Genomic DNA, 24042 nt, shown 5'->3' with positions numbered 1-24042 from the left:
CTAGGAAGATCAAATCTTGTTGATTTCTGAGGTGATCATCAAAAACACTAAAAGGTTTACATAGTTTGAAGTAATGCACAGGACAGTTGTATTAGACTTGATAGCTGTTTATTTTAGGGAGGAGTAGGCATGGAATGGTATCTCTAAGCCCATTGGAAAATTAGGGAGCATTCTCATGTGCTTTTGAGTTTTAGAGTTTTTTCAAATATGTCATAAAGGGATCTGGTGAACTACGTGACTCCTCTGTTACCTGCTAGGAAGTTAACCAACTTGTATGTTCATTGCTGACAAGAAAGAGAAGCAGCAGACCATCATTTTTAGAGGAGAAAATTCTAAGGAAGGAAAAAGAATGTGATAGTAGTAGCAATAGCTATTGCCCAGTAGGGTAGCAAGAAATACCGGGTCTTCATTTTATACACATGCACCCCCATACACACAACTCAAGTTTTGAGGAAGATAAATTACTCTCTAACAAAAGATGTTAACACCTACAGACTATTGTAAGTAGTAGTTAAAAGAGGGGCATTTGACTAACTTGTAATCTAATATCCTAATTTAGATTGGAAACTTCTCAACTTTAAGGGGATGGGAACTCCATTAATAAGTGGTGGTCTTTTTGTCAGTGTGTAGGTATATTGTTAGAGCCATGCAGTGACCATGGTGATGGTGAAGATGACTGTCTTGAGAGGTAAGCATTTTTTCTTGTTGCTGCTAATTAACTATTCATTTTGAAAATTGGAGTTCTTTACAGATTCTAGGGTGAATTTTTTAGATGAAGCTTTCTGTTACAGCATATATTTTAGGTGAGCAAACAAAACCAAACGTCTTATTTTGATGATAAGTATAAAGCATATTGGAGCTTCCCAGATGGCTTGATGGTAAAGAATCCACCTGCTAATGCAGGATACTCGGTTTGGACCCGTGGGTTAGGAAGATCCCCTGGAGAAGGAAATGGCAACCCACTCCAGTATTCTTGTCTGGGAAATCCGGTGGACAGAGGAGCCTGGTGGGCTACAGTCCATGGGGTCACAAAGAGTCAGATATGACTGAGCTACTGAGCTGCAGCAGCAGCATAATGCATATTAAGTGTCCATAAATATTCAGAGTAGATGCAGGTTAAGACAGGTTATAAATTGGAAAACATTCAGAAATTAGAACACTGCCTTCTTGGAAACACTTCAAAGTTTTCATTTGATTTGTAGAACAGTTTGGGAGTTTACTGATACTCTGAATACATGCTTCAGTGAGTTAATTCATAAGTCTTGGAACTGTGGCCAACTAACTGAAAGATTGTAACATATTTGCCTCAACAAACATGTAGGGATGTTTTTGCTCCTGTTCCCGTCCCTCTGTGTGTCCCAGTACAGTCCTACGCAATTAGTGCTTGTTTGTGTCCTTGACTAGCCGTAATGGAAGGGGGCATTCCCTAGGCAATAAGTCTTTTAACTATATGTAGTCCCCATAGATACTTGATAGAGTCCCTTTGAACAGAAGCTTTTTAGAATGTTTTAAAGTAAGTTTTGGATGTCGTTACTCTTTTTATGATTTGTTAAGACATTGCTAAAAAATGTGGATAGTTTTCTTAAGAATGACGGTTTGATCTTCTGAAAACACATCAGTAATGAAGTTGCAGACTAGGCTGTAAATACTGAGAAATCCCATACAACGTTACTGATTTGGTGGTAACCTGTTGGCAAGGGTAAACTTGCATCGGTGTTGTTGTCTGTCTTAATTGTGAGTAGAAAATGTGTTCTCTGAGGGCAAGTAAATTCTTTGGAACCATGTCTCTGGAGCATCCCCCTACACTGAAGGTCCACAGATTTCCTGCTTACAGCAGCTCCTTGTGCTTCCTTTCCGGAGGCAGGAATGATCCTCTTCCAGCCCAGGGAATATTGGAGCTATGGGCTGAAGATAAAAGATTAACAGCATTAACAGGCATCCCCAAAATGATGACATCTGGATTTGATAGAACAATAAGGATCCATCTAGTGAGGACTCAAGCTTTTTCGAGAAAGCTCCTTCCTCTTCAACTTACGTATAGATTAGCAAACTGGTTTTTAGACCAAAACATTTTCTTGGTTAGGTAGATTACATTTTGCTTGTTTAACCCTCATGTTTCTAAAATTTAGATGATTAGGTCTTTCAATCTGTTAGGCTAGAATTTAACTCATTCCCCAATTTGTTCCCACTCTTAAGAAGAAGAGGGCCTTTGCTTGCTGGGGAGTTTAGTTTGTTTTCCATGTTCAGCAGACAAGGTAATTATGTATATATGAGGAGCTGACTTGCCACATTTAGCTCAAGACCTGTCTTCTGAGTGCACAGTTTTATGGCAGGGGAGGAGCAGCACCTATGAGTATCACTGTAGGTTGCATTGCCACAGTGTCTTTGGGGAGGAGAACATTCCTACAGTCAGCATATTGATAACTTACTGTGATACTAGATATTCTGTTGAGGTCGAGTAGGTAGCGATGATTTGTGACAGCTTGCTTTATCACTTGTTCTAGATAGGGATTAGTTTTTATAGGGAAATAAATGAATTGAAATTTTATAAAATTTCCTTTTAATGTGTTACCATTATGTTTTGAAGAAGGAGAGATTTAGTTTTCAATTAGCAATAATCGCGCCTCGGATAAACCTCATTGGCTACGATACTGCCACTGCACAAACCTGAAGGAGAGGTTTAGAAATAGTAACTTTGTTTTGATTGTAATAGAATACCATCAGATTTAAAATTTAGGACATAGCTATACCTTTAAAAAAAATCTTTAAATGAAAAAAGATGTCCCAGAGTATGAAAGAATGAAGTCAATTGGTTAAAACTATTACTTATTTTATAAAATCTTTTCCATTATATATTCATTTCTTTTGTTTTTTATTTATTGTGGATTATATTTTTCCTTTTAAAGTGCTTTTCATTTTGGGGAGTGAATGTGTAAGGGAGTGGTGAATGTACTTTATTTTTCTGAACATGAACTGATTCTCTGGATATTTTCAGTAGTGTGTGTTTTTCAGATATAGGGCTCCAAAGAATGGGCACATGTGCAGGTGTTATTTGCTTTTCTCACACTGTAAATGCTATCTGTATGAGGAAGAGAGGAATCTAGATAAGAAGTATGCAGTGATAGTAACCAATTTATTCTTAAAAGACTAATAACTTTACTTGATTTTTAGGAAAGAATATTTGTCATTTGACAGTGATAAATTGTCACACTTGATTCTGGTAAGAATTACTTTTCTTTATGGTTCTTTAAAATTTGACTAGATTTAATCTACCAGTTATTGTATCTGGCTTTTGACTCTTGGGTTTAATAGTTTTAAAGGAGATTGAAATGCAGATACTCTTACCAGTTGTTTTACAATCAAGCAGCAACTTGATTTGCCACTTTTGGTTTTTGGTTTGTTTTTGCTTTTGTTTTCTAATTTGCCACTTTTGATCGCAAGAAACTTGTTTATGAAAACAATTTCCTCAGTTTGGGATCCAAACTTTGTCTTGAATGGTGGGAATGGGACAGTTGCCTATGTAGGCACGGTAAACTAATGAGGACCACAGAAGAACATAAGCTGGTTGTTTTTAAATAGGGCGTGGAAAGCTTCTTGTTTGTGAAATGTATTCTTTATTTTAAAATACAGGATTCTAGTAGCAAGATATGTGATTTGAATGCCAACACTGAATCAGAAGTGCCAGGAAGTCAAAGTGTTGGTGTTCAAGGGGAAGCAGCATGTGTCCAAATTCCACATTTAGATCTGAAGAATGTTTCTGATGGTGATAAATGGGAAGGTAATTTTACCCACACCCATTATTTTTCTGATAATGTTATTTGTAACTGAAATTACCCAAGGCAGTAATGAGATTACTGCCCTTTTCTGAGCAACCTTATTCGTTTTTATTTGATTCATATGAGAGTGAGTCATGTAATTTTACTCAAATGCGCTAATGAAATTATGGGACAGTTATCTCATTTGAATTAATTCTTAACTGGTCCGTTAACTCTGAGGATGGATGTTAAAACATAAAGAAAGTAAAATCAAGGGTAGGCTTTTGTTAATTGTTAAACCAGGTGCTATCTCCCAGTTTTTGGAAGTCCAGTATGTTAGTGTTTAGGGATCTCACTACTTTAAATAGAGAGCCCATAATACAGCTACCTTTTCTTTATAATCAAAAGAAATACATTTAAAAAGAAATTATCTTCAGAGGTATTTGTAAGCAAATATTGTACTCAGTCCCTTTATCTCTTGTTAGGTTTTGAAGATATGGGAGCAGGGTCCTAACAAGTTTTACAAAGGAGAGAAATTTCAATTTTAACTTAAAGAGGCAAAACCACATAGGTTAGAACTCAGCAGATGTGTATTTAAGACCTTCATTTCATTGTATGCAAGTTTTTTTTTAATCAAAAGGAACAAAAGCTATAAATAAATACCAAACTTCAGTGAATGATCAGCATGCAGCAGGGTTTATGGAGGAGTATATGAGTATCTACTGTTCACTTTGAAATCCATGAAGAAAACAAGATGGTTAATGGAATGGAAATGTTACGAAGCACGTATAGTAAAATATTAGTAGTAGAATCTAGGAGATTGAAATATGGATGTCCTTTGTAAAATTCTCTAAAAACTTCGCTGTGTATTTGTAAACTTTCAAATAAAATGTTGCAGTTGAGGAGTAGAAATAAGACACATATTTGGGTCCAGGGGGGTCCTCTGGATCATACCCTTCCCTTATGTAAAGAGATAAGGAGACCACTCAGAAATCTTAAAGTTACGTATTTGTTCACTTGAATGAAGATCCCTTCGTAATCTCACCTTTGGCAAGTTAGCCAATGGCATACAGTGGCAATAGCAAGGAATTGCAATGCCAATATCATGTACTCCTTTTGCCACCTCAAGTCTACACACCTGATCACAGTTGGAGCATTTTTATTTATTTTTAAGGTATAAACAATATTTTAAAAGCCCCAACCAAGTCATTCTGCTAGTCTTTACTGTTGTCTTTAAACCCCCACTCCTCCCTTTTTGGTCTAAATGTTTGGCATGCCCATTGGTGTATTATGTGTCATAACTTAGACTAAATCAGGAAGTTATCGTCCATTTACTTTGTTCTGGGTTATTCAGGATGTTTGGGATTTATGAAGATGCTCCCCATGGTTAGGGATATACTAGCATTCTGGTGGCAATGAAAATCAAATGTCCCTTTAAGTTACTCATCCTGGTGTAGTTACTAAGAAGGAGTGGCGGTCATCAGAGCATCCTTTGAGCTGTAAGTTAGGGAAGGAGTCTCTGAAAGATGAAGCTGGGCTTCTGACAGCATTTAATGCTGCTGCTTTTTAGAGGATGTAGATAAATAGCCCTTTATAGTCCTTGGTCTGAGGGTCCTGATCTTGTTTTAAGCATAGAAGACCATTTGTTTTCCATTGTCTGAGGAGATAGGACATTCTCTGTCCAGCTTCAGCTTTCTGAGGGCTTCCCTAAACAGAGCCTGATGCTAGGCTCTCTTTTGTTGCCTTGTTGGAATCCACCATTTACAGATTGTGGTGGTAGGGAAGGGAAGGTCACTATGTACTCCTGATCCCTGATTTTCAGTGTCTGAGCTGTCCTGGCTCATCAGCTGTGACAAGTCCACATAGACCTCCTGCTGGCTTTTCCAGGAATACAGATCAGTGACTTTCAGAGAGCCAACAGCAGTCGACACCTGAGTGAACTTCTCAGCCATGAACTCTGCATGTGCTTGGGAGAGTGGCTGTTAGCAGACCATGTTGTTCTTTCCACTTGTGCCCACAATACAGAGACTGATTTTCCATAACTGGGAGTTTAGGATATTCTAAAATAATAGTCTTCCTCAAGAAACCAAATTACTTTAGATCTGCATACCTTGGAATAAGAGATGTACCCCATTTGAAGTGACTTAACAGAGAAGTAGGGTGTCTTCAAATGGAGAACCATCTCATTCTTCCTAAGTATGTGGGTTTAGGTTTTTTGTATTGTTCCAAGGGTAGTCAGCAAAATGCAGTTAGCGAGTGGGTAGCACATGTCTGCCACCAGTATGCATTTGTAGCCATCCAAAGGTCTTGGTTTTTAATGGAAGTGAACATCTTTACTTCAGATTCTTTCCTGCTGACTCTTGTATGAGATAACAGTAGAATCTTTTTACAGAGCAAACTAAGGGAGATATTTTTCTGTCAAATTGTTTATACTGAAAAGCTTTCACAGTACCTGATTAAGTTTCCATTTCTTCAGTTTTATGTTTGAGTTTTAATAGAACAGCCCTACTTTAATTTTTTTGCCTTGCTTGCTGAAACGGAAATGTATGTTTGTGTTTGTTTTTAAAGTTTGGTTAGTAGTAATTTCTTTGAATAAAGTTTTTGTGCAGAATGCCTAACTGGTTTTAGGGAAATGTTTTTGGTATCTTTGGCTTTGTGTTAGTTATGTGTATGGTTTGTTCTGACTGTGCTGTGTGTTCACTTTAGTATTTTTTGCCATTTTTTCCATTTTATTAGCGTCATGCCCTATCACTTTTCCCCTCATTGATTTCAAAACAATGCATCTGCAGAGAGATGGGGAGGGTAAGTATGGTTCACCATAGTTTAGCTTTTTTGCCTTTATGGTTCACTTTGTTTGCCTTTTTATTAGCCCTTCTCCTGCTGTCCCCAAATATTAGGAAAACTGGGTTAAAAATGATACCCAGAAAATACTGTTTTTTGTTAGTTCCCTCTTTTCTTAAAACAGGAGATTTCTCATAAAATGTTTATTACCAGTTACTTACTTTCTGGGAAGCAGGTACAAGGGTTGCTTTGAAAATCACTTTATTGCTGGGTTTATTATGGGATTGCACGCTATGTACCCAATTTTTAGTTATCAGATTGATCTGGGCTTTAAAAACTAAGTTGATTATGTTCTTATTATCCTGAAAAAATGTAGTGCTTTAAATTGTTAATGCATAAAGTTAAACTAAGTTAGTAGCAGTTCATAGGTATTGTGTGAAAAAAAAGAAAACGTCATTCTTGCTTTTTGACACTGTCAAGCCAATTTTTACATCCTAAAATAGTTAACTCATTTTTGCTATTAAAAGCCATAGCATCAAAAATTTACACTGTAGTCATATATTAAGTTAATGTGTAGATGGAAAAGTCCCAATCCTCTCCCCAAATCAAGGGATACTTGAAGATAATTTTGTATTTGGAGTATATTTGTGGGTTGTGTGTTTTATCTGTATGTGTTCTGTATGTAATCAAGCCTTATTTGTGCAGAGACATCAGATACCTCAACACAGCTTCATTTGAGAACTTACAGGATAGCTCCAATAAAATAAATGTGCTTAAGGAGTACTGCTATTAAATTTTGTCTTGTTAATACTTTGGGGTTTAATTATTAAAATATGTATTATACACAGGAATCCTGTAGCAGAAAATAACCACCTCTGTTTAATGTTAGAGTCCAGGTATTGTCAGGTAAATTAGCTGCTTGTTTATATATGTAACAGTTCTTTTGTTGGAGTCCAAGAGCTTCATTTGCTGAGTATTCTGAATAGCATGGGGAATAGCTTCCACTTCTTAACATAGTCACTTGACAGTGAGGGACAATTTATTCATCTGGCAGCATTTGGCTCAATTAAATTCCCAATTAAGGACTGTTAAATGTTTACTGTTTCTAAATGAAGACTTTTCCCTACTTGAAAAATAGCATTTAGTATAATTTTGAAGAGCTTGACAGTGTCCCTTCTTGCTTTGTGACTGGGTTCAGAAATTTAAAGTGTAACTCCTTATGTGAAATTAGAACAGAAGTAAAAAGTGAAGCTCAGACAATTCTAAACTGTAGTAGGCTATATGAAGATCCTAGGATCCCATAAATATTATGTGAACCACTACAGAGTGATATGGTTTAAAGAACGTATAGCTGGTACTGTGGGACTTTTTTCATACAGAACCAAGAGACCCATGGTACTATTCTTTGTGTTTGTTTTCCAGAGCCATTTCCTGCTTTTAAGTCTTGGCAGGAAGACTCTGAGTCTGGAGAAGCTCAGCTGTCTCCACAAGCTGGAAGAATGAATCATCATCACCCCCTGGAAGAAGACTGTCCTCCAGTATTATCACATCGGAGTTTAGATTTTGGGCAAAGCCAGCGTTTCCTACATGATCCGGAAATGTTGGATTCCTCATCTAAAGCACTTTCTTTTGCTAGGTAAGTGATTTTTATGTTCTTATGGGCAGTGAATCCTATCATATACCCAGGTCCTTTGAGAGATTTTAATCCTCTAGGTCTATAATTGAGAGCTTTTGTCCCAATTTCATGAAGCATGCTTTTGTGGTTTATTATTTTGAGCGCCCCTAAATTCTGAGTTCATTGAGCATCTATTAAGGTTTGCTCTCTAATAGACATCTTTCCGTGATGTATTTATTTTTTCATTCATTACTGAAATTGATCCTGAAAGTTAAAACGTTTTCTTTGCAGTTTGAACATCAAAAGAGCTCTAAGCTGCTTGGTGTCTTTGTTTCTTTTCTGCATTTGACCAAGGGCCTTTTGAATAATTTCAGATTGTTTTCATTGCTACTGTGTTAGCTTTTTGTGGTCTCTAGCTTGGTTCAAGTTTCTTTTTAACACATGTCCTTCAGTGTTAGGGGTTTAATTGCACTTAAAAAATTTACTTCTTGATAATAGTATGATGTTTTATCAGGGTGATAGGAGAGATGGTGTTGATAATTTGAAAATTTAACTAACAGTGTTCACCTCTTGTTTTTTTTTTTCCACCTCTTGTTTTAATTCAGGATTCGAAGATCATCCTTTAGTTCAAAAGATGAAAAAAGAGAAGACAGAACACCATATCAATTAGTCAAGAAACTTCAGAAAAAAATCAGACAATTTGAGGAACAATTTGAAAGGGAAAGAAATAGCAAGGTAAGTTTGTAGCACTGTCTGTTGTAAAGTAGATCTGTTGGAACTTAGAGGATATCCTCCCATCTCTTTCCTGGGAGAGAGAACTAATCTAAGATGTCCAGAAAAATAGCACTCATATATCTGAGATCATATAGTTCCTTAGCCTTCTGATTCCGGACCAGTGTTCTTGCCATTGTACCACTGAATTTTTATATTTCTGTTGGAAAGAAGCTTGTTGAATTTTAAGGCAAATACTTTACATTGACAAATTATATTAGTGCTATTTCTGCTCCCTTAAAAACCACAGGTAGCCAGGGGAGGTGGGGGTGAAGGGGTAAGGTATTTAATCGTTAGAACATGTGAAGTAGGAAAAGTCTTATGCTTGAACTCAGAAGACACTTAGTCAGATCTGCTTTCTGCTGGTTGCGAGACCGTCCTCTTAGAGAGCTTTACTTAATATCTTGCCCTGTCTACTTAAAGTAAGATAAATGAAGATTGTGTGAAATCTCTGCTGTGAACACTCAAATACTATTTGAGCAGAAATTAAAATAACCTTTGGGACTTCCCTGGCAGTCCAGTGGTCAAGACTCCATACTTCCATGCAGGGGGTGAGGGTTCAGTTCCTGGTTAGGGGACTAAGATCCTGCATGCCACACTGCGTGCTGCAAAAAAACAAAAAAAAAAACACACCCCAACAATAATAACAACCCCATTTTGCATACCCACAAAGATTTTGATCATTTCTTTTTTTTTTAGAATCTCATTTATTAATTTTACTGAGGTATTAACAAGTTTCTTAAAAACATTATATTTATGAAGGAACAGTGTCAGTCTGTGAGTAGGTTTATAGTCGTAGAGTTGTTGTAGGTTGGATTATCTGGGAAGCATTCTGAGACAGAGATTTCAGTGCATGCCATTTCAAGGGAGTGTTTAGGGAGAATTGGAGCTCTAAGGAGTAAGGCAGCATGGTTGAGAGGAGAATGTAGACCTGAGATACAGTTGCATTCATGGCCTCAGCCTGATTCCACAGTGTTTCAAGCTAGGATGGCTGAGTTAAGATGATTTAGGATTGACTGAATTAAGATGAAGAAGCCAGGCTTTTTTAATCCTGTATAACCAGTCATGGATGTGAGCTGCTCCGGAGGACGGGTTGTAACCTTGGGCCAGGCAGCTCATATAGTCAAAGGCAAATCCCAGAGAGGGACTTAGCACAGACAGGGGTTGATGAGTGCGTAATCTGTGATTCTGTTTTTCTAATTTTTCAGCCTTCCTACAGTGATATAGCAGCCAATCCAAAGGTATTAAAATGGATGACAGAGCTCACCAAACTGCGAAAGCAAATTAAAGGTATAAAATGGGCCATTTTTCAATATAATTGCATTTTTAAAAATATTATCTATAATAATATCTGAGCATTATAGTTATAATTTGTGATAACTTTAAATCTTGAACACTGGCAAAATAAAAGTTCTCTTGTTCTTTTATTAGTTATAATCAAAGTTGAAATACTATATTGTTTTCTTCCAAATGTCTTTCCCCTTCTTTTATTAGTAATAGCCTTTTGATGGATGCTCTAGATGATATAGTCATAGGTGGTATTGTATTGTGAAGTTTATATGAATATTTCAAATATTAAGCAGTTTTGAGTTTCGGTAGGTATTAAGAATTTTTGATGGGTATTTCATCTAAGACTGAGAATATCTAATTATCAGTCATTTATACTACAAAGACTAAATTGTAAGTTGTGTTGAATAAAAAACTGGGTCTTGTGTTACTGGGTGTCAGCCCAGTATAGCAGTTGCTAAGATACACTTACTTCGTGGGTATTCAGTGGACATGCTTTTTAATAATTGTTAATACTTAAAGAATTATCTGTACCAAGTGTGGGAGTATAAGTTGGAGCATCACATTTGGTTTACTCGTTTGAATTTATAAAACAAAAATTTTAATGTCTATAAGTACCAAGTGGCTTGAAAACATCTCAGGTTGTAGCAGTGAACAAGACAGAGTCCCTGTTGTCACTTGAGTTTATTTACGTTCTTGTGGTTAAGTAAGTTCTCCTACTTATTTAGAATTTTCCTTTACAAATTCTATAAAAAATTTTCTCATTTAACACCAGTTTCCAACCATCAGTGAAAATCAGTACTTTGAATGTATTACTAATGAGTGTCATTAAAATATTAGGTTCCTGATTTCCCAGTTTTCTTTCATTCTTACTGTCCTACAGTAAGTGCATTTTCTGCATCCAGAATTATTTTTTATTAAAAAGCTATGTACTGTCTTTTTTATAACTCTTCAGTGGGCTTCCTTTTCCGCTTAGAACAAAGTTCAAACCCTTTGCTGGCTTTCAAGGCTTTCTATACTCTGCCCTTTCCCCCATTTTATCACTTTTCCTTATTTGCTGTTTTTTTAAATATGTCATGGTTTAGGAACATTGACTTGACTGTTGCCTCAACTAAGGAGAAATGTTCTTCACCTAAATCTTCTATACTAGGTTAGTCCTAAAATTCCATGTTCTTCTATACTAGGTTAGTCCCTTTTTATTCCATGTTCAGCTAGGGTGTCACCATATCAGAAAGGCCTTCTTTGTCAGTTCCATCCAAAGGAGTTGCTCTTTCAAAAAGCTTGTCACTTTAACATTGTGACATCATTCTATTTTATCTTCTTTATAGCAAATTAGCACTCATTGAAATTATTTTATGAATCTGATTACTCACTTTTTGTTTTTTACTTCCTGAATATATGACAACAGAGACCATGTCTGTTTGTTTACTGCTGTTATGCTCATCACAGCATTTTACTCTAGTAGCCATTCTATGAATATTGGTTGAAAGAAAAATCATACAGTTCTCCTGTTGTATATATATAATTTAAATATTTCATGTGACCTTGAAATACCTGAGCTTATGTGTTGTCGATGTATACTTTCTTCTTGTATGTCTTGCGTTTCTTTTAATTTAGTTGCATTTTAGCTAAAATCAGTAGTACTGATTTATCCTCTTGGTTTTAAAATGTAGATGCAAAACACAAAACCTCTGATGGAGAATTTGTACCTCAGACACGTCCACGTAGTAACACTCTTCCAAAAAGCTTTGGCTCTTCTCTAGACCATGAAGATGAAGAATATGAAGATGACTCCAAGGTCATTCACAAGGAGAAGAAGCCATCTAAGGAAGCAACACTTGAACTTATTCTGAAAAGACTGAAAGAAAAACGTGTCGAGAGGTGTCTTCCAGAAGATATCAAAGTAATCTTGAACTATGGTTTTTGCCCAGACTAGCCTTTAGAATCACTGAAATAAAATAATTATGATAGAGGCATAATGATGTCTAGGTAATCTGCTGCCCTGAGTCTACAAGTTTGCAGTTAAGAAAAATGTTTTTATCAGCACAACAGAAGTGCCTGAGTCACAATAATAAAACTAAGAAAACTTGAATGTGATCTGTTCACTTATATTGGAAGCAGTTAGCAAGATGAGTGTGTTTGATATACCTGAGTTTGAATCTTGGCCTTGTATCTTAGTAGTTGCATGTAATAAACTCTTAGCTTATGCCAGTTCCTGACTGTGCATTCTTCCAGTGAATCCCTTCAGCAGCCATGTGACTGTGATTATGTCCATTAAAATAACACAATATAGCTATGAGGACTAACAGTGCATTTTCGTGATGAACCATTACTCAGTATAACCTGTGCTTAGGGCAGTCCTAGTCAAGGCACTTGGCACCCAAGGTCATTTATCAGATGAAGTTTGCTGAAAGAGTGCAGAGGTAGATTGCTTCAGGTGAACTTTTGTCAGGTAGTGATGAATCCTGACGTGCAGCCCTCTTGACAACAGAGTACACCTCGTGGTCTCAATATTAGTCTTTCTCCCTTCAAACACAGCTGGCTTAGAAATTCTAGTCACTGCCCTCCCCAGTTTTTCTTGGTTTTGCTTTTATGTTATACTAACCTCCTCTCCTCCCCACCCCCTTTCCTAGAAATGATTTTGATTGGATTAGCTTTATTCAGATTCATTCTCCTAGGTTTAAGATTCAAACTTGAGGTTGAAATCAGTGTTTTACAAAGTCTACACTCAGCTATCCTTTACTGAATGTACTTAATATAAAATACTTGTTATAGAAAGTATGTATCCTCTGAATATATATGTATTTTTAACCTCTTATTTTCATTCTGGTGGTAAACGGTCATTTTAACCACTCCTGGTAGTAACTGGAAGGCTTCCCTGGTGGCTCAGTGATAAAGAATCTGCTTGCAATGCAGGAGACGTGGGTTTGATCCCCGGGTCGGGAGAATCCGTGGAGGAGAACTTGGCAACCCACTCCAGTATTCTTGCCTGGAAAATGCCATGGACAGAGGAGCCTGGTGGGCTACAGTCCATGGGGTTGCAAGAGAGTCAGACATGGCTTAGTGACTAAACAACAACAGAGAGTAACTGGAGAGTTTGTTTGGATTAAAGTATAGTCTGTGGAACATTGGTTCATTGGTATGTTAAATCTCATGCTGTGGAACAGAGGGAGGGGGGTTATGGGCAAATGAATTTGGGGCTCCTGCCTACTACCATTGGAGTACTAAAAGATGTCAGCAGAGTATCTTATTTTCAGTATTTAAAAAATGCCAGATGAAGGGGAGCAGAAATCATAGCATAGAAGTATAGGGTCACAAATCGATATTGAGCTCTCTTCAGGAGCTTTCCACTATACTAGTACCAAATTTTCTTAGTAGTTTAGGAGAAATACCAAGTTATAAGATCTATACTTGTGTATGCATGCGTTTTGAATATATGCTCACACAGAACAAAATTATAATGCTAATAAAAGATTATGTGCACTGGGAAGACCCAGAGGGATGGGATGGAGAGGGAGGTCGGAGGGGGGATTGGGATGAGGAATACATGTAAATCCGTGGCTGATTTATGTCAATGTTTGGCAAAAACCACTACAATATTGTAAAGTAATTAGCCTCCAACTAATAAAAATAAATGGGGGGAAAAAGATTATGTGCAAAATTAAATGATAATAGGCATTTATTTTGTTTATTGTGTGCTGAGAAGGCACTGTGTAAATGCCTTTACAATGTATTAACTTGTTTAGTCCTCATTAGATTTCTGTGAGATAGGTGAAAGTGAAAGTCGCTCAGTCGTGTCTGACTCTTAGAGACCCCATGGGCTATACAGTCCATGGAATTCTCTAGGCCAGAATACTGGAGTGGGTAGCCTTTCCCTTTTCCAGGGTATATTCCTAACCCAGGGATTGAACCCTGGTCTCCACATTTCAGGCAGTTTCTTTTTCAGCTGAGCCACAAGGGAAGCCCTATGAGATAGGTGATGTTATCCCCATTTACAGATTAGGATATTGAACAAAATGAAGGTAACTAACCCAAGTTCACTAAGCTCTTATATTCATAACTTATTCAGATAAAATATAAATCAAACCACTAAAGGGATTGGTACCTAGTTACCAGAAGACCAGATTCTCCAGGAGACTGAAAAACATTGCCTACAAATCCATAAGCAAAAGATGTGTTCTTATTAACCTAAGCTAGAGTAATGGGCTGATCCTTTCAACCAAATTACTTACATTGCTGAAGGGAATGATGTAGCTAATGGGAGGATTTTCTTTTATTCTAGAAAATGACAAAAGATCATTTGGTAGAAGAGAAAACAACTCTCCAGAAAAGTCTTCTTTATTATGAAAGTCAACATGGAAGGCCGGTAATGTTTCTCTTGATGAAAAGATTTGATTTTCTTTCTTACAGAACATGAATCACTTTTGTGGCCCACATCTTCAAGCTGTTTCTTAGAGCATTGTTTCCTACATTTGGATGATTGTCTGCTTATTTAAAATAACTTTTTAAAAATTGGAAGGAAGTCATATTGCCTAATATTTTAGAAATTTTAGATTTCAGATGACTAGGTGATTTCCGTTTTTCTTGCTTCAGGTGACCAGGGAAGAAAGGCATATTGTTAAACCTCTCTATGATAGATACAGACTTGTAAAACAGATGCTGACAAGAGCTAGCATCACTCCTGTCCTTGTAAGTAAAACATGCGAGTATTTATCTAGTTCATTTTACCAAGACCCACTCTTGCCAAAAAAATCCACATGGTAGTATATTGGAGAAATACATAGCCAAGGTAACAAGGATTGTGTATGTAAGGTGAGGTTACTGCTTTTAAAATAATAGGAAATTAATAAGTGCTTACTACTATCTCCCAGGTACTCTTACAAGCATTTTAATCTATGATTATGTTGTTAAGTCCTGACAAGTTAAGTTACAACAGATAGAGGATGGTAGCCTCATTTCACAGGTGATGAAATTGAGACTCTGGAGTGATGTGCCAGGGTCATCTACTTATAGAATTAAAAACTCATATTTCAGACCCTTGCCTAATTTCTTTCCATTTAAATTCAAGTCTTTGAAAATACATCACTCTTGTGATGGCTATTAGTTCCCTTAACTGCAGAATAATATAAACCTAGTTTTTCATCTTTTTAAATGAAAAAGTCTATTAAAATAATAATATATATTCATATCTATGTGCATTTTTTAAAGGAAAAAAGAAAACTCTTAATAACTTACGTGCATATTGAGTGCTATCTCTTAAGTTAACCATTAGATGGTAGGGCCTGTGTCTCAGGCTCAAATAGAAGACAACATGTAGCCCATTCTGCATCAGGGAATTCATTCTTTGGAACTTAGAGTTTGCTTAAACTTGCTGGCCATTTTTATGTTGATAGCCTCTTGAATAGGGGTTCCCTTTAGGCTTTGACATTTTGCCCTTACAGAAACATTCTTTTATAAACTGACCATTTTTTTAGTTGGCTGTCACTCAACAGAACTTTATTTAGATATAAGCAGTTTTCTTTGAACAGTGAATCATGCATACTTTATACTCTTTTCACACATAGCTAGTTTAATTAATACTGATTTTATCTTTTGATTACGAAGTGTTTCTGTGTGTCATTGATGTTTTCATAACTCCATAATAGTATATTAGTCTTTGAATTTATTTATGAAAATCACCTTAGAATTCCACAGGTTTGTCTTTAAAAACTGAGTCTATAGGAAGCATTTCTAGATCTTATGGACTCCTAAATTTGACTATCATAAAGAAAAATTTGGAGTCTAAAAGTTAAGCCAAGACAATAGGAGAGAATCGTTTTTCCAACTGCCAGCTGGTGCTGGCAGTTCCCCACAAGTTTAAACATTGAGTTACTATATAACATAGCAGTTCTCTTCCTTGGATATACCCAAGAAAATTGAAAAAACATTTGTCCACATAAATTTGTAGGCATTTCTTAAAAGTAGCATTATTCATAATAGCTAAAGTGTAAAAAACTGTCCAGATCTGCAGCCAACTGATAGATAAATATGATGAGGTATATCTGTATGGTGGAATATTATTTGCCATGCGAAGGGATGAAGTACTGGTACACACTATGACATGGATAAATCTTGAAAAACACTTAGGCTAAGTGAAAAAAGCTGGACATAAAGGCCACTTCTATGAAACATCTAGAATAGACCAGCTCATTGAGACAGAAAAGAGATTGTTGTTTGCCATGGGCTAGGGAGAGAGGGCTAATGAGTACAGTTTCCTTTTAAGGTGATGAAATGTTCTAGAAACAGATAGTGGTGATGGTTGCACAACTTTGTGAATATACTAAAAACCACTAAATTGTATACTGTAAAAGAGTGAATCTTATGGTATGTGAATTACATCTTAGTGAACTGTTATTTTTTTTTAAAAGAAATATAAAGGGGTCCTCAGACCAAGAAAGTTGACAGCTTTGTTAAAAAGAAAAAATGCTCCCAATTAAATTATCAGTAACACTTCATTAGTTAGAATTTTAAAAACATTCATTGAATGAGCTCTTTAGAATTACCTAGACATAAATTACCATTTATCACTCTTATGCTTACATAACAAGTAAAAAGCAAAAATATAGTCAGAAATTCCTAAAAACTTTTAAAGCATATGGTTAGGAATTTGAAAATAAAGTTTAAGATCGTTAAAATAAAGTTTAAGATCTGTTATACTTTATTTTATCTGTAATGGCGAAGTGAATCTTCCTTGAATACTAAAAATGTGACATTTGAATGTTTATTGTCACAGGGATCTCCATCCACCAAGCGAAGAGGTCAGATGTTACAGCCAATCATAGAGGGAGAAACTGCACATTTTTTTGAAGAAATCAAGGTAATCCTTAAGAGAAATCATTCTGTTATCTTTTTCCTAAAGGAAAAGTTGAAACCATGGCATGTTTGATTTTCTGTTTGCATATATATATATTTAGGAAGAAGAAGAAGATGGTGTTTGTCTGTCCTCTGAGTTAAGTGATATCTTGAAAACTGCTGTACAGGCACAGTCGTCATTGGAAAACTCGGAATCTGATGTTGAAGAAAATCAGGAAAAACTGGCTCTAGATCTCCGATTGTCAAGTACTCGAGCAGCTTCTATGTATGTATGCTGGTTTGTGATTTTAGCCTATTTATGTAAGAAATACTCAAAAATATATACACAAAGAAATTTTAGTGTTAAATAATTGAATACTTGGAGAGAATGAATACAGTGCTCAAGAAATACAATGATTTTAGAAAGTGTGCTTTACAAAATATGTTGTTATTCACATTTTCTGAATTGAAAATTAGTGTGTGATAAAAATTAAAAGAAGCTAAAGTCCTATATTTGCTGTATGACAGAGTGCTGGAACCTGCTGAGAGTTATCTGTTAGTTTATGCTCCATCAGCGTCTTTACTTGATGTGGCCTTGAATTCTAATACTTAGCCCTGACATCACTTTAGGATCATGTGGAATGTTGTTTTGTTTTGTTTTTGTTTTAAGTACTTATGCTGAGCCCTACAAGCAGCTATTCTGATTTAATTGCTCCAAGGTGAATCTTAGACATTGGCTATTCCAGAAACTTATCAGCTGAGTTGATTTTGCAGCCAGGGTTAGAAACACTGTTAAGAACATGATGAATTTAAAGTACCCTTTCAAATGTTTTCTTCCCATTTCAATTTTAGGCCCGAATTACTGGAACAACTTTGGAAAGCCAGAGCTGAAAAAAAGAAACTACGTAAAACATTACGGGACTTTGAAGAAGCATTTTATCAACAAAATGGAAGGTTTGTTTGCGCATCACAAAATTTAATTCTCTTTCTTCTTGTCACATGTCCTGCCCATATATTGAAATAAATAGATAAGAATAGAAATGTGCATTTAAGGATGCTAGCATTGAAAATAAAAATAAAAAGCCTTCTTTTATTCCTTGCAGCCCTGCTGTTAATGGAAAGAAAAAGCTAGAGCTGGAGTAAACAACATCTGACAAAATATATCAGTATTGTCCTAGAGAGATGTGGTTGAGTGGCAGTTATTTTAAGTTCCTTAATTCAGTATCTTTACCCTTTTGGAAGTGTTTGTGAATAAGATCTCCTTTTAGAAAGGGTCCCAAATGTGTGTGTTATTCTCAATTAGTTTGGATTCTTCTACTGAGACCATGGCTGCTTAGACTGTGTGTTGTCTCATTCTAGGACACATACTTCCAAGGTGTGTATTAGTGTGGCAGTCTTGTGGCTCCTATAATACAGTATGGCCAAGTGCCTTTATCTAACTGGGTAATGCACAGTTGACCCAGTGGGACTTTAAAAGTAAGGAAAATACATTCTAATTCAGACTGTGGCCAGAAGTGACAATTTATCTTAGCCCTCAGAAGAGTTTTTCCATGTTACCAGATGATCTTACTTACCAAGCCATTAACTCTACAGTAGTTCTCCTGCATCAATTTTGTGTCTGTTTCAGTTACACCATGATTAACTGTGGTCCAGAAATATTAAATGGAATGTTCTAGAAATGAACAATTCATAACGTGTAAATCGTGAACTGTTCTGAATAATGTGATGAAATCTTGTGCTGGCCCACCCAAGACGTGAATCATCCTTTTGTCCAGCATATCCTGCCCCTTAGTCACTCAGTATCCATCTCGTTTATCAGATTAGCCATCACAATATCTCAGTTCCTGTATTCAGTTAATCCTTATTTAACTTAATGTGTCTCAAAGCACAAGAGTAGATATGTTAGCAATTTGGATATGCCAAAGAGAAGCTATAGAGTACTTCAAGTGAAAAGAGGGGTGAAAAGAGGGAAAGAAAAAGAAAATTCTTAATCAGTCAAGGAAAAAAATAATCATATGCTGAGGTTGCTAAGAACTATAGTAAGAACAAATCTATCCATGAAATTGTGAAGAAGGAAAAAGAAATTTGTACTAATTTTGCTGTCACACCTCAGACTGTAAAAGTTATGGTCCAATGCATGATAAATGTTTAGTTATTAATATTATGAAAAAGGCATTAAATTTGTATAATAAGATGTTTGAGAGAGACCATGTTCGCATAACTTTTATTAGAGTGTATTGCTATAGTTATTCTGTTTTATTATTAGTTATTGTTAATCTCTTACTGTGTCTTAATTTATAAATTAAAGTTTATTATAAGTATGAATGTTAAGTATATATAGGATTTGGTTTCAGGCATCCACAGGGTTCTTGGCATATATACCCATGGATAAGAGGAAACTACTGTATTTGAGTCTTCTGTGTAGGGTGGCATGTATGGTTTAAAAAAAAAATCTCAAGTGCATTTTCCAAGTGCTTTCTAATTGTTTGTCTTATTGGGAAAAAAACCTTTGTTTATAATTAGGATAGTTCAATATTTTACCTGATTATTAAACTGAATTGCATTGTACCCCTAATATAAAGTGAGAAAGATGACTTTTTTTGCTACCAGTAAGATGTTTTGCATCTTAATTCACTGAAGCCAGAGTTAATATATATGAAATGACTCACTGTAATTCTCTAGAACTTACGATACACTTACAGACCTGACAGAGTCTAGCAATGCATGTCTTATTAAAATATTTGATTATCTCTAATAACCTCCAGTCATCATTGATACTGATAATGTCCATTAATGTGTCAACACATTATATCCAAACACATTAATGGACATTATCAGTATCAATGATGATCAGAATTTGAAGTATTTTAGGAATATTCTGTTCAGTTGAAGGGAAATAGTCCAATAATCTTTTTTTCTTGCAGTTTTTTATTTGAGCTTATATTGGGTAATATTCTGTCTCACATTATGACAACTTCTGGGATTTTATTTTCCAGATGATCTCTAAGTTTTAATTTCTCCCCTAGGAATGCCCAGAAAGAGGATCGTGTTCCAGTGCTTGAGGAGTACAGGGAGTACAAGAAAATTAAAGCCAAGCTTAGGCTTCTTGAAGTTCTTATCAGCAAACAAGATTCTTCAAAATCCATATAAAATATGGTCCTTGACAACATCATAAAATCAGTTGTATTCCCTGAAGCTATCATCATGTGTACTTGGCTGGTAACTTAAGTTCATTCTGTCAGGCACTCAGAGTTGCATTTTATACTTGCTGGTGGTGCCACTAGAGAAATGATGGGAGGGTAAGTAGACCTTATCTAGGGAGTGCGATGTTCCATATTAACCACAGACTGTCCTCTCTACCTTTAGCAAACATCCACTTTTCTTCGTTTTGTACTGCAGATACATTGTGTTATTAAAAGACTAATATTTTATCTTTTCAACTTTAAGAACTTTGAAGATAGAAGCTTTTTGTTATTACCAACTTTATTATTTTGTTTCTCATTACTCAAGAAAATTGAGAGGAAAATCTTCACATTGAATTCTTCTTCGGTTGCCTTTTTCTTACAGAATGACTGAAAATTTGAAAGAAAAGCCTATAAATGTGCACATATGCAACTATGTTCTATGTTTTCTTAAAAAACCAAAATCAACTGAAATTTCAAGTCCTACAATGGAACCTATTTCTGTTAAATACCCAAAGTGACGCTTTTTCACCATAGTGTGTTAGCAAAAGTTTGCAGTTCAGTGGTCACACAGCTCCTGGATGAAGATAACAATGGCTAGACCAAAAAGTGACCTTGCTTATTAGTGTAGTGAAAATACACACCACACATCACACACAGAACTGAATTATATCACATGCTGCCTTTGGGACTTAAGTTACTCTTTGTTTCCTCAGTTGCAGTTTATCAGTTGGTGATGATGTGATTTGTCTGGATTAGATCCTGCGTTTTTTCCCCCCTACCCACCTCCAGATAATGTGAGAAAATAGCCATGTCAGCATGTAGGAACTGATGGTGCTCAGATTTGTGTGTTCAATCAAATGGGCTTAAATTGGCAAAAGAATCATTATGCCTGAAGTGAATCTATTCTTAACAAGGGCTATACCACTGCATTTTTTCTTGTACCTTTGGTGGGGTGTATCTTTTTTTTTTTAATTAGCAAAATCCATAAAGAAAACATCCTCTAAAGGAATTTGCTCAGTCACATGCTATTTAAAGCACCTGGCTGTGTGATTATTGTGGTATGCCCCTTGTCATACATTCTAAGCATATCTTCTTTCCTTTGGGTTTGCATGGCTTTTCTTCAGGTTCTTTCCTGGTATAATTCTGCTAATTAATTTCACAGAATAGTGACTTTATTTGTGCTAACAGTGTAATAGTCATTAACAGCATATTCTGATCAGGCTTGATCTAAGTGTTAATTTTTTTCCTGGTGCTTTTTTGGATGGATGTGCCCATGTTTTGCATGCAGTGACTCATGCATGGTTTTCTTAACTAGCTAATATTCATAATTTGTTTCATACAAAAACGGACTTTTGCAACATCCTTTAATAAGGTGAGGGAAGCATGAACCTCAGACTTCTGGCATTATTACATAGCACATGAAGTAGCTTGATAATAAGTAGCATTTCTAGTACTTCACATTTCACCTGTGGGTGCAATGCCTTTTTTGGGGGGAGGGAATATTCCTTGGTAGTGAACACGTTGGGGAATAAAGCACTAAATCCAGCCCTTTTCATGTGGTTTCCTTTTGATACAGCTTGGTTATTCATAATGTACACCTAGAATCGTGAAATTGAAAACACCAAAAGATGTTATCACTTTGATTTTGAATTCATCATGCAGTGTGCATTTAGTTTATGTCTTTTAGTCTCCAGACAGGAGTATATTGAAACATCTTATTTAATGTGCACTGTGTATTGTTTTATATGAATGTTTTATTTTATATACCACATGCAAAAATGTCCATATGCACTATTTAAATGTTTTAAATAATATATTCCTTCTTTATAATGCTAAATCTATATTAGTACCATATTTTTATAAGTCATTGGCCGACTGGTTTCATTTTAGAATTAACAGCTGCTTCATGATGTTGGTTATTCACTGTTAATGTTTGGCTGTGAGTAGAATAGATAAAAAGTAGCCTAGCAGCATGCATGCTGTGTGACAGTATTGTGTGTCCTAGTTCAGCAGTAAGTGGTAGAATTAGGCAATTTGTGATAATTTTACTTTGGTACAAGTAAAAGCTGTATATCTATATACAAATAATATATAGATATATATGACTGTAAGTATCATTGCATTGCTGTGTCTGGCACTTCATTGTATAGACTTTTGTAATAAAAGAACTTTAATGTTCTAAGTCTCTGTAAATGTTCTTTGTTTTTTTCACTAGATGTTAAAAAAGAAAAATAGAAACCTCAAGTGTTCCCTTGCCTTAATGTTCTCAGGCTCTGTTTGAATTACTCCAACCAGAGACCATGCGGAGAGACTGCAGGGTTACTAAACCACGTGACTGGCTATAGCTCTAGGGAGTGGTAAGACAAAGAAGAGCCATGTTGTTGATTCTCTTTGGAAATCTAGGGAGAAGATGCAGAGAGAATAGTCTTTGTTTCTTGTTACAGTCAGTTATCTTTTTAAGAAAATTAGAAATACAGTGTCCAAGAGAAGAGCTTGGTTTGAGGAAGGTGAGTATATTTAACAATTCCTTTATTTGAGTTTTACAGTCCAGGGACTGTTGAGCACAACGTGGGAGTCTATGGTCAAATAATGTTGCTTAGGTTAAGAGAACATGTGGCTCTTCTAGGAGGGCTTATGTAACCTCTATTAGAAAAGTTTCCTTGCAGTTTCCCAAATGCCAGCCATTCACAACTTCGTAACCATCCATACAGGGCTTTTGCAGCACCCTCATTTATCCTTTCCAAACATAACTTGTGTTTTTATAACCCTAAAGCTCCTGCTTTGCTCTTTTTTCTTTTTCAAGGATATTTTGCTTTATAAAGTAATTGAGGAAGCACTTTTGCAAAAGTGTTAACTTTAGAAACTGTCTAGATGAATTTATCATTTGAAGATATTAGTGAAATTTCTGTAGGTGGTTGGGAAGTTTGTTCTACACTTTGCCTTTTTCCAGGAGACTTCCAACTAGGAAGAATGGAGGTGAGATTATTTTACCTGGGGTCTTATATAATGGCTTTCTAGGATTCTAAACATTTATTGGTCCATGAAGTTAGAAACATGGTGTGTGATGAGAATACCAGCAGTTCTTATACTAACACTGTGAAAAGTATCTTTACTTACTTAACCATTTACTTAGAGACCTGCCCCAAGAACTAAAAGCAGTATTATTTTATACTTTGCATTTTCATTCCTAGAATTTAATAATAAATCTCATTATAAAAGTCTTTACCTGTACCTGTGTGTATGTATTGTGGAGGCATGTTGTAATATGCATGGGTTATATATTGTGTCCCATTCCTAGAAATAATTTGATGATTATCATTGACCCTGATGATAGTTTAATGGTAGCTGGTTTTGTGCTTTTAAAATGTACCTGAAATGGGGACAAATTTAGGAACTAACTCAGTTCAGGAATAAATTGTTAGAAATGCTCCATGATTGTATCACAGATTCTCACCTCCACTTTTTTTCAGTATTGTAGAGCTGAAACCTTCTTCATCACTCGGTTTAGTTTTAAACTGACATAGTGTAATTCTTTCTCCAGCTCCACAGCATATAAAAAGAGGCTAGAGGATAATTTAGAAGGAGAGAATGAGTCAGTAACATTTTTGTATGTAAGGGAACAGTAGGTTATTAGCGCCTATTGTGAAATACTTTGAGTGTTTTAAGCTCCCAAAACATGCCTAGCATGGCCAGTTACCAGATCTAATCTTTTAAAACTGTGTGGAGCACAGTATTTACTACGCATGTCAAGTATAAGTGGCATTTCCTGTTATCTAGAGATGTAAGGACAAAAGCAATTGGTCTTACTCTCACTTTC

At 35.8% G+C, this 24042-nt stretch overlaps 2 protein-coding genes and 1 non-coding gene across 14 annotated transcripts in view; 1 reads left to right on the top strand and 2 right to left on the bottom strand.

The window, feature by feature from the left end:
- Positions 1–22407, top strand: part of FAM13B (family with sequence similarity 13 member B) — an 87175-nt gene extending 64768 nt beyond the window's left edge. For 8 of the 11 annotated variants that reach the window (XM_070465411.1, XM_070465410.1, XM_070465412.1 and 5 more), the window contains 14 exons: positions 624–688; positions 3172–3220; positions 3631–3778; positions 6492–6557; positions 7959–8172; positions 8757–8886; positions 10131–10212; positions 11883–12112; positions 14492–14575; positions 14803–14898; positions 16982–17065; positions 17163–17326; positions 17893–17994; positions 20067–22407. In XM_070465411.1, the coding sequence (XP_070321512.1) occupies positions 624–688; positions 3172–3220; positions 3631–3778; positions 6492–6557; positions 7959–8172; positions 8757–8886; positions 10131–10212; positions 11883–12112; positions 14492–14575; positions 14803–14898; positions 16982–17065; positions 17163–17326; positions 17893–17994; positions 20067–20190 (1638 nt within the window). In that variant the 3' untranslated portion in view covers positions 20191–22407. The remainder of the gene's footprint in view (positions 1–623; positions 689–3171; positions 3221–3630; positions 3779–6491; positions 6558–7958; positions 8173–8756; positions 8887–10130; positions 10213–11882; positions 12113–14491; positions 14576–14802; positions 14899–16981; positions 17066–17162; positions 17327–17892; positions 17995–20066) is intronic. The other 3 variants (XM_020900145.2, XM_070465413.1, XM_070465414.1) reach the window with 2 other exon arrangements.
- Positions 2536–2669, bottom strand: LOC139034591 (U4 spliceosomal RNA). Its single transcript, XR_011487116.1, has one exon. It is a non-coding gene; the product is annotated as a U4 spliceosomal RNA (small nuclear RNA).
- Positions 20489–24042, bottom strand: part of PKD2L2 (polycystin 2 like 2, transient receptor potential cation channel) — a 40868-nt gene continuing 37314 nt past the window's right edge. For both annotated transcript variants that reach the window (XM_070465416.1, XM_070465417.1), the window contains exons 14-15: positions 23680–23788; positions 20489–20612 (exon numbers count right to left, since the gene is read on the bottom strand). In XM_070465416.1, the coding sequence (XP_070321517.1) occupies positions 23692–23788 (97 nt within the window). In that variant the 3' untranslated portion in view covers positions 20489–20612; positions 23680–23691. The remainder of the gene's footprint in view (positions 20613–23679; positions 23789–24042) is intronic.

Source organism: Odocoileus virginianus, chromosome 3 (genome assembly GCF_023699985.2).
Source record: "Odocoileus virginianus isolate 20LAN1187 ecotype Illinois chromosome 3, Ovbor_1.2, whole genome shotgun sequence".
Taxonomy (NCBI): domain Eukaryota; kingdom Metazoa; phylum Chordata; class Mammalia; order Artiodactyla; family Cervidae; genus Odocoileus; species Odocoileus virginianus.
The sequence above is the reverse complement of the archived record's forward strand: the minus strand, read 5'-3'. Positions and strand labels throughout refer to the sequence as shown.